This window comes from Mus pahari, chromosome 4 (assembly GCF_900095145.1).
Source record: "Mus pahari chromosome 4, PAHARI_EIJ_v1.1, whole genome shotgun sequence".
Lineage (NCBI taxonomy): Eukaryota > Metazoa > Chordata > Mammalia > Rodentia > Muridae > Mus > Mus pahari.
The window spans coordinates 31,416,170-31,426,645 of record NC_034593.1 but is presented as its reverse complement, the minus strand read 5'-3'; the positions used below and the strand labels follow the sequence as shown (position 1 = coordinate 31,426,645).

Below are 10,476 nucleotides of genomic sequence, written 5' to 3'. Positions count from 1 at the left end.
CCCCCGCAGAGAGGTATGTGGCCATCAGTCAGGTAGGAGCATCTCCAAGCCCTCCCACATGCAAATAAGGTTTCCTTAAAGCTCTCAGACCAAGCCAACTCAGTGCAGAGATGGAGGTGGAGCCAGCTGCATCAGCAGAAGTGGTGGAAGCGACCTTCCCTCCCTGCAAGCACTTGCTTCCCTTCTCCAGAGCTCTCTAACCAACCCAGGCCGGAGATCTCCATGGGAAGCCTCTGGTACACAGGCTCGTTATAAAATTAACTCAAATAAATTAGTAGCCTTCCTCTACTCAAACGATAGACTGAGAAAGATATTAGGGAAATGACACCCTTCACAATAGTCACAAATAATATAAAATACCTTGGTGTGACTCTAACCAAACAGGTTAAAGATCTATATGACAAGAACTTCAAGTCTCTGAAGAAAGAAATGGAAGATCTCAGAAGATGGAAAGATCTCTCATGCTCATCGATTGGCAGGATTAACATAGTAAAAATGGCCATCTTTCTGAAAGCAATCTACAGATTCAATGCAATCCCCATCAAAATTCCAAATCAATTCTAGAAAATAGCATCCTGAGAGAGGTAACTGAATCACAAAAGAACACACATGGTATGCACTCACTGGTAAGTGGATATTAGTCCAAAAGCTCCAAATAACCAAGATGCAATTCACAGACTACATTAAGTTCAAAAAGAAGACCAAAGTGTGGGTGCTTCAGTCCTTCTTAGAAGGAAAACAAAATACTCCCAGGAGCAAATATGAAGATAAAGTGTAGAGCCGAGACTGAAGGAAAGGCCATCCAGAGACTGCCTCACCTGGAGATCCATCCCATATACAGTCACCAAACACAGACACTAACTATTGTGAATGGCAAGAAGTGCAAGCTGACAGGAGCCTGATATAGCTGTCTCCTGAGAGGGTCTGCCAAGAGCCTGACAAATACAGAGGTAGATGCTCTCAGCCAACCATTGGACTGAGCGTGGGGTCCCCAACAGAGGAGTTAGAGAAAGGACTGAATGAGCTGAAGGGGTTTGCAACCCATAGGAAGAACAACAATATCAACCAACCAACCCCCCCCTCCCCCAGAGCTCCCAGGGACTAAGCCATCAACCAAGGTGTACACATGACTCCAGCTGCATACATTGCAGAGGATTGCCCTGTCATGCATCAATGAGAGGAGAGGTTCTTGGTCCTATAAAGCCCTGAAAGATGCCCCAGTGTAGGGGAATGGAGGGGGGAAGGTGAGAGTGGGTGGGTGGGTGGGTGTAGGAACACCCTCATAGAAGCAGGGGGAGGGAGGATGGGATAGGGGGTTTCTGGGACGGGGGAGGAAACCAGGAATGGGAATAACATTTGAAATGTAAATAAAGAAAATAACCAATAAAAAATAAGTAAACATAAATAAAATCAAAGAAAAGAGAAAATGGAATCATAAAATGTTTAGTTAAAACTACAAAAGACAAGAAAAAAGGTGAAAGCATAAATAGAGAATAAAAGCAATATGAAGCAACACAAAATAGGTAGATGTTTAATCCAATGGTTATCAATAATCAGTTTGAATATCAATGATTTAAACTACACAAGAAAAAAAACTAACAGAAATGCAAAGAGAAACAGATGGATTCACTATCATGGTGGAGACCTTTCATCAGAAATAGACCCAGTGCACACAGAAAATCCACTTGGACATACTTAAACTCAGCTGCACATCTGTCACATGGATATAATCAACCATCTACTCAAGACTTTGTTCATTAACAGCACATACAAAAATCTTCTAGAGTCAACATGGAAAATTCACCCAAACAGGCCACATTCTAGGTCCTAAGATTTGCTGTAACATATTTAAAGGGCTGAAACCGTATAATGAGTGCTGTCAGACTGCAATGTAATTGAACCAGATTGTGTATATGTCTGTGTTAGAAAATGGAAAAAAATGGTTCAAGATTAAACAACATACTTCTAAATAGCATGACAAAGAAGTAATCAAGAGAACTTTAAAATTATTTTCAACTAGATGAAAATGAATATAACACAAAGATCTGAGATAAGAAACAGAAGCCCAAAGTGGGATCCAGCTCCAGGGAAAGCCCCAAGGCCTGACACTATTACTGAGGCTATGGAGCACTCACAAAAAGGGACCTCGCATGACTCCCACTGAAAGACCCAACAAACAGCTGAAAGAATCAGATGCAGATATTTGCACCCAACCAATGGACAGAAGCAGCTGACCCCTGTTGTTGAATGAGGGAAGGGTGAAAAAAGCTGAGGAAGGCAACCCTGCAGGAGGACCAGCAGTCTCAATTAATCTGGACACTCGAGATCTTTCAACACTGGACCACCAACCAGGCAGCATATACCAGCTGCTATGAGACCCCCAACACACATTTATTAGAGGACTTCCAGGTCTGTGTTCATTCAGAGATGATGCACTCTCAAGAGACTGGAGGCCCCAGGGAGTTTAGAGGTCAGGTGGAGAGGGGGGCGGAGGCATTCACCCAGAGACAGGGGGTTGGGGAGGAGGTGTGGGATGTGGAACAGTTGGGGGGAGGGAAGGGAATAAAATTTAGAGTTTAAAATAAATAAATAAATACACACACACACACACACACACATATATATGTGTGTATATATATATATATATTTTTTTTTTAAGTCTCATGACATTCTGAAGCATGTACTTACTCGCATACTGGACCGCCGTAACTTCTTACGGACATCTCTTCGGATGTCATTCACAGCCACAGACTCCAACTGCTGGTAACGCTGAATTTCCTGATTTATGGTTCCTTCACTTGCACCCAATTTTCTAAATGAAACAAAACAAAACAAACAAAAACCCCACCAAAATAGGGGGTTATTGTAAAGAAGCAAGAAAGTACAAATGACTTCTCAGTGCTTCTTCCAGCCCTCTCACTTCTCAGGAAAGCCAAGGGTCATGTCTGGATAGCCCAACTCCTGTACACTTAATGCTCACACTTGGTAAATTACAAGAGATACACAAACATTTAGGGACATGCCTTTACATTCCCTACCCACTGATGTATCTCAAGGTACAAGCAATCTCATGAAAACCAAACATTCACTCTACAGAAAAACATAGGATGATTTTGGAAGTCATATATTTTACCTCAAGTCATTTTTCTACCTGAGGATAAAACTCAAATTAATGGAAAATATGAACCATTACATGAAAATTTACAGAGAAACTTTAAGGTCATACCCTTTATATTTCAAAACTCCTGTATTTTGGGAAATGCTGATCGAATAATAATAACAAAAACCCCAGGTATAAGCATCTGAAGACTAGAAAAGATGAAGCATGGCCACTTAAAGAAAATCAAAGTTTCAAAATTTAGTCAGAAGAATATTTATCCTTGGACGGGATGTACTTAGTAAAATTACAATGCCACTGGCAAGAAATTTTCAAAAAGCTACTGATGCTTACTGCCTTATCCCTACTTTTTTTCTTAAAAAAAAAGTTAACATCAACTGTCAAGACTTACACACACACACACACACACACACACACACACACACACACAGAGAGAGATTTGAATTCATATTTATATAAGTACAAATCTCAGCTCTTTACTCTGAGCCAGTTTTTTTAAAAAAGATTTATTTATTATATCTAAGTACACTGTAGCTGTCTTCAGACACACCAGAAGAGGGTATCAGATCTCATTACAGATGGTTGTGAGCCACCGTGTGGTTGCTGGGATTTGAACTCAGAACCTCCAGAAGAGCAGTCAGTCCTCTTAACCACTGAGCCATCTCTCCAGACCCCTGAGTCAGTTTTCTTAAAAGTCTTGTTTGGAACATGCTATTTAAATTTAACCTCACAAATACAATGTGAGGTTTACTGTGAGACAGCATGTCACACCAGAATAGCCATTTATAAATGCTGATTCTTAACTCCTCAAAAAAAAGCTCCAATCTATAAATAAGGTTACCAAACTAACACACACATTCAGCCACACATATGAATACAGTGAAGCATGAACATGCATGCTGAGCTTCTCAACCACTCACTGCACAGAAGTGAGTTGTGGAGACAGAAAATCAGGATTTCAGCCTTCACTTTATTTCTTATAATCTCAGAAAAATTAATGAACTTCTCAGAGCAATGATGAGTTCACTGATAAAATAAAAGTTTTCTTCCACCTTTAGCATCCTATTATTCTATTACTAGAGAATGTGATAGTAAGTAAACAACAATGACATACTTAAGGTCATCTATTACTTTGGCCTGTTCATTCAGTTCTCTGATGTCCACTAAACGCTTCATAATCTTCCTTCCTCTCAGTTCTCCTGGCTGACTAGAAGATGTTCCTTGTCTTCGATAATCTACAGCTTCCTTAAAAAAAAAAAAAATCAAAGTATATATTTTAATACCACTTTTAGTTCATACAGACCATCTATACTACAAAAATTAATGCCTCGATCAAAGAGTGCATGCAAGAATCAAAGCCATCTACAGCGGGTAAGTTGATTGCAATTCTCCACTGATTCAAGCCCCTCATTTCATAAGGTATCTACTGAGTTGCTACCTACGTTTCCCCATGAGTGTGCTCTGCATGCTTTCAAATGGGACTGGCTAGACTGAGGGGAGCCCCGCATCTCTGAATCACACAGATACTCTGCAGGAACAGAATAGCGCTGATTTGGCGGCGCCAGGCCTAGTAGGTGATTTACAAGTCGCTGCCCAAAGGTGAGTTTGTGGCCATCTCCACTTACTGAACTTCCATCTGAACTCTAAATAATAAACAGTATTATTAATTTTAAATTACTTTTCAAGACAAAACTAATAATACAAAAGATAAATGTATTTAAAATCTCTTTACAAATCAAAACCAGAATGAAATCTGAAAGTCACTTTCCCTTTTGCTACTAAATAACTTGATACAACAGAATGAGCAATATAGTTGGAAAAGCACATTTTAAATGTATATATCACAGTATAAACACTTGTCTATTTGAAAGACTTATTTGTAAAACCTTTTCCTAAGATATAATTACAGACCATAAGACCCATCCATTTAGAATGTACAGCTCAGTGGCTTTAGTGGCCAGAGCTAAGCAGTCACTACCACATTCTTAGCACCAGCCAGGAGAGCTCCTCTCATAATAGCAAGTCTTCTCTTTCCTGTTCTCAAACCTTACCCCCAGCCCCAGACTCAAAACTTACTGATCTACTTTCTATGTTTATAGATTGATCTTACCTCACTCTCAATGTTACTATATTACACTGAGGTTAAGGCACATTTCATAAAGGCATTATTATGAAATACATTATTATGAAGCACCGTAAACTGTAGACCTAGAAATCACTACCTTCCTCCCTCTACTTCAGCAACTACAACACATGAAATAACCCCAAGTTAATCAGGTATCTATCTCAGGAAAATCCAGTCTTGAAATTCCTGGCAGTGAATGCACTTACAGTATGGATTGTAGGAGACATAGTATCAACTTCATCTTCATCTGACAAGTCAGCTATGTTCACTGAATTGAGATCAGCAATGTCATCTATGTCTTCCTCTCCTGTCAGTGTTGTAAGGGTGTTGCCCAGAGCATTAAGCCTTTTGCCAATGTTAGGGTCCATGTGGACATCAATCCCACACATTTTCCACAATACATTCAGTGTCCAGGTTCCGGCACTACTACTTTCTGTTTAAATAAAAAAGTGGCATTTTTTTTTCAAGGTCCTAGGAATAGGAGTATAAGCACTTATGAACTGTATGATGGCCATACCAGATACCCAATGCCATTCACAGAAAGACCTGCTCCAAATACCAGAGTGTTGGTTTTCATGTTTATAATGTGTATGTACCTCTTCTGTATAACAGCATGGCTCTTTATCCCAAGGACTATCTGTTCCCTCTGAGCTCAAACAGATACCTTGTCATGGATACAGCAGAAACCATTACAAGCTGCATCACCACCTACAAGTAACTAAGTAAGTAGTCACAGTAAACATCAAAGCTACAAAAACAAAATCGTTCTCTGAATTCGAGAAAAGCTGGACCTCGTTTAAATGAGAACACGGAAATGAGGCCATAAGCTCTTTCCAGCCACATGATGTCAGCTGTTTTCCTATGCTTTACAGCCTTGAGGTATTTCTTTGATGGTATCGCCATTTGATTTCTTACTCAAAAATATTTACTAGTCTCCCTAGTCATCAACAAATCAACTTGTAAATGTGGCATTTGAGACTTCCCATCTTATTTTCACCTAACTCTGTTTCAAAGTAAACAGTGTACCTACCAGCCGCAGCTTGTCCTGTAGTCCTTGAACAAACCTCGTAGGTACCATCTGGAACTACACCTGCACAAGAATGAACCCAATAATAGTTGTCAATAAAAATATTCTTGTGATTAAACATGTACCTCATATTTTCTCCCCAAGACAATTACATAAATGTAAACAGGATTTCTAGCTCTTCTAGGTTTCAATTCCTCCCCACAAAAGAGCACACTTTGGATTCAGTAGTCCTGTTATATATACAAAGTGAAGTGTTTTATTTTATGATTTTAGCAACTTACTCAAAGTTTTGGCTTTACTTGTAACATGTAATTATTAGAGTCACACTACTTGGGCACTTCTAGACAGCTTTCTACCAACCTCTAGGATTCTATGACAGATTTTGTGACACCGTGTATATTCAACACACACACACACACACACACACACACACACACACTTGTTGCTGGTTCTATTTTTGGATGACAGGCTCTTGCTATGCAGCTTAGCTTGGTCTGGAAATCACAATCCTGTCTCAGGTTATTTCAAGGACTAGGATTGCAGACAAGACATTAAACTCTGGAGAGAACATTTTTCTAATTACAAAAATTTTATATATATGCATATATGTATGCATGTATGTATGTATGTATGTATGCATGTATGCATGTATGCATGTAAGAATGAATGTGGAAGCATGTGTATATACCTTGTGCAAGAGCCATGACATGAGTGAAGAGCAGGAGTTAGTTCTCTCTCCTTCTACCCTGTAGGTCCTGGGGATTAAAATCACCTTAACGGCAAGTGTCTTAACTGGCTGAGACATTTTGTCAGTCCCATGTATGAATATTTTGAGGATGGAAGTCAATGAAAAACAAAATGACAATTAAGAACTACATTTGGGTGGATTTCTGAGAGGTCTAAGCCAGCCCGGTATATGACGTGAGTTCTGGCTGTTCATTGGGAGAAACCCTCTTTCGACAACAAAACAAGAACAAATGAACTGCCATATTAGTTCACAGATAATCTGTCACATTTGTCATCTTTTTGTCAAGGAGTATTTTATGAGAAAAATGGCTGACTGCTATGGTGTCAACCTCACAATCTTGGATCTTAAATGCAAAATGTTGCCACCGCCTGGCTTTAACTTGGTACCTTAAGCTTAATTAGTGAAGAATAGGCAATCTTTGAAATAAATCATAACTAAACAAAATAAGTTGTAACAAAAGATTTAAGGTTACTTTCAATAAGCCTTAATTGAAATTAAATATCAATCTAAATTTGATTAGTCCTAAGTGAAATGTCCTTTTATAACGTTGTGTGAATTCTAAATTGGTATTCAAATGTCACTTAAGGTTGGAGTGTTTTTTGTCTTTCCTTGAAAATTTCCTAAAAAGAAAAATATTTCCAACATAGACGCACTGTCTTTTATGAGTAAAGATCAGTTTCTCTCTTAGTGCCTTATGTTGCAGTTCAGGCTGGCTTCACACTTGCTACACAGCTGATGCTTAGTAGGACAACCTGCAACTCCAGATCCTTTTGCCTCTTTGTGTGGAAGGCTGGGTTCCAGACATGCCTGCCATACCAATTGTATGTGGTGCTAGAGATCTAAATCAGGGTGTTCTGAATGGCAGGCAAGTACTCTGCTCACTGAGCTACATCCCTGCCCTATTATGGCCTTAAAAATACAATGGCAGTAACTGTTAGAAAATGTATTTTTCAACCATAAAGTATGACTGTCTAACTTGTCAATTCTAAATTAAAAGAAGGCAAGATGTGATTTCCGGTTAAGATAGGCTCTGGTAACCTTTTAGTCAAGGTTATCAGTCAGAACAAAGCCTACATTAATAACCTTCCAAATTCAAGAATACTACAATGAAAACTCCTTAAAATTTGAACATCATCTCTTTTTCTACCCCTAGATATAAAAAAATTATACACTAGTATCTCTCCCACTAGAAACTACAAATTATTCAATCAATTTGCCCATTTTATCATTTTGAATTCATATAACATATTAATAAGGCAATTACTCTTTTTATTCTTCCTCTGATTCCCTTCCCCAGAAACAACAGCAAACTACAAAAGTAAATTTTCCACAAAGTCTAAATCTGATTGTTCTGAATATCAGAGGTCAAAATAGCAAGGTTCTTTATTGCTGAAAGAATATATACCAAGGTATTAAATAATGTATTCATTTTAATAATTATTTTTTAATTCTAAGCCCTAGGCCTAATTCTTATATTCTCTATGAGATATTTTTCCAAATTACTAGGAAAATTGTTTGTTTCCTTTCTATCCATAGTCTATTTTAATTAGTGCATTGATAACAAAGATGTCACACTCAAAACAAATTATGTTTAAATTAATTTTTGCCTTTAATTTGGAAGTTATAGTGATCTTTCATAAAGGAGAAAATTACATAAATGATGGCAAACCACCTTCTAAAGAGTATTTGCATCATAGAATTGACTGAAGATTTTAGTTCACCATCTTTAAGATTTTATATATATGTACACTGCTTTATTATAAAGAAGTAATTCTGTAGTATCTCTGCTGTGATACCTAAAAATATTAAAAGTGATATAAACCTTTCTCCTTTCAAATCATCACATACATAATAGTGGAATTAGAGGAGTTCACTAGGATTCTTTCAAATCCTGGAAACTTGGGCTGTGTAGTTGGGTTATTACTGTGTCAGCTATAATTAAAGCTGAAATCCTAGTCCAGGAGATTCACAATCTATTCTATGTTTACTAAGTTGGGTCTTGTAATTACCACTCTCTTACAGATCATGGAACAAAGATTATTTATTTGGCCATTCAACTACAGGAAAAACCAGGCTGTGAACAAAGCTTCAAATGTGTAAGTGTCCTGCCTTACCAGAAGCCTGAAGTTATAGTTTTTACAGATGTATTTTGCTGCCGTTAACTAAAAAAAGCCCTTATTTCATTTCTAAAGCATTCCTATATCTGAACATCCTTCAATTTTCAACAGAGACATTTCATTTTTTTTTTTTTTTACAATTATAAGCCTTATATAGAAAATAAATCAGACTCACAAGCATTCATTACTAGATCTCCACGGATTTCTGGTTTCCAGTCATCCCACGATGTCTCAAATCCATCAGCAAAACGGATACAAAAGTTCTTGAAATGGCCTTTGCTAACCAGAGACTCTGAGGAGCATGCGGTGATGAGAGTGCTTTCAATGGTCAGCACTAGAGCAGAGCCAGTGTCCAGGTCTCCAGTGTGGTTAGACTAAAGAAACATCACAGGGAAATGAGGCAAAAGGTGAATTTAAAATGTTTTTTAAAGATTTATTTTCTGTGTATGAATGTTTTGCCTGCCTATACATATGTGCACCACATGCTTGTCTGGTGCCCACAGACATCAGAAGAGGGCTTCAGATTCACTGAACTAGAGTGGTTCAGATGGTTGTGAGCCACATGGTGTTCCACATGGGTATTGGGAATTAAACCCAGGTTCTCGACAAGAGGAACAAGTGCTCTTGACTGATGAGTCATTTCTCCAGACCAGACAGATGACTTCTAAAATTTAGAAATCTTTATATTCATAATTATAGTCTAGAAACAGTTACGTCTAGAAATCCCCAATATAAAGCAACTTAGCAAAATAGGTTTTAAACAATACTCAAATGAAATATATTTTCCTGTGCACTTTTTTTTCCTTTTTAATATGCAAGGGCTAATATCTGTGTTTCTCTAGCCCCTGTTTCATGGGCTATGATAGCCAGTTCTTATGTATGTGGCTTTCACCCTCTTATCATGTCACTTAAAAGCTGCCACATCTCAACTCTTTAGACACAAACAACACTACCTGTACATTTTGAACACCAATTTTCTCTTAGCCCTGTTCAACCAAACAGAACCCTAAACAGAAGTTTATTCCATTCAGTGTTAGTATCTCTGCCACAACATTTAAACTATGAAATGTGACAATGAAGGAAGACTGTAACAATAAGACAGATCTCTATTTCTTCTTGGCCTGACAAGTGAGGACAGCATTTTCTTACTTAACCACAAGTTCAAGTCCCAGTGCATTTCTGAAAACTGGCCCTAAATTATGAAGATAGCATCTTTTTTTCATCTAAGTACACAGATAACTTGCAAGTTTTAAAATTTTATATAATATTCAAACTACACTTTGTAAGAAAATTGAAATTTCCTACCATGTTACATGTGAGGGGTATTAAGGTCATTTTGAA

The 10,476-nt window shown here is 37.9% G+C and overlaps 1 protein-coding gene across 7 annotated transcripts in view; it reads right to left on the bottom strand.

The window, feature by feature from the left end:
• Kiaa1109 (KIAA1109 ortholog) overlaps positions 1 to 10,476 on the bottom strand; it is a 196,753-nt gene that overhangs the window by 40,103 nt on the left and 146,174 nt on the right. For 5 of the 7 annotated variants that reach the window (XM_029537784.1, XM_029537788.1, XM_029537787.1 and 2 more), the window contains 6 exons: positions 9,311 to 9,509; positions 6,274 to 6,333; positions 5,450 to 5,676; positions 4,561 to 4,761; positions 4,233 to 4,363; positions 2,689 to 2,812 (listed from right to left, as the gene is read on the bottom strand). In XM_029537784.1, the coding sequence (XP_029393644.1) occupies positions 2,689 to 2,812; positions 4,233 to 4,363; positions 4,561 to 4,761; positions 5,450 to 5,676; positions 6,274 to 6,333; positions 9,311 to 9,509 (942 nt within the window). The remainder of the gene's footprint in view (positions 1 to 2,688; positions 2,813 to 4,232; positions 4,364 to 4,560; positions 4,762 to 5,449; positions 5,677 to 6,273; positions 6,334 to 9,310; positions 9,510 to 10,476) is intronic. The other 2 variants (XM_021195875.2, XM_029537789.1) reach the window with 1 other exon arrangement.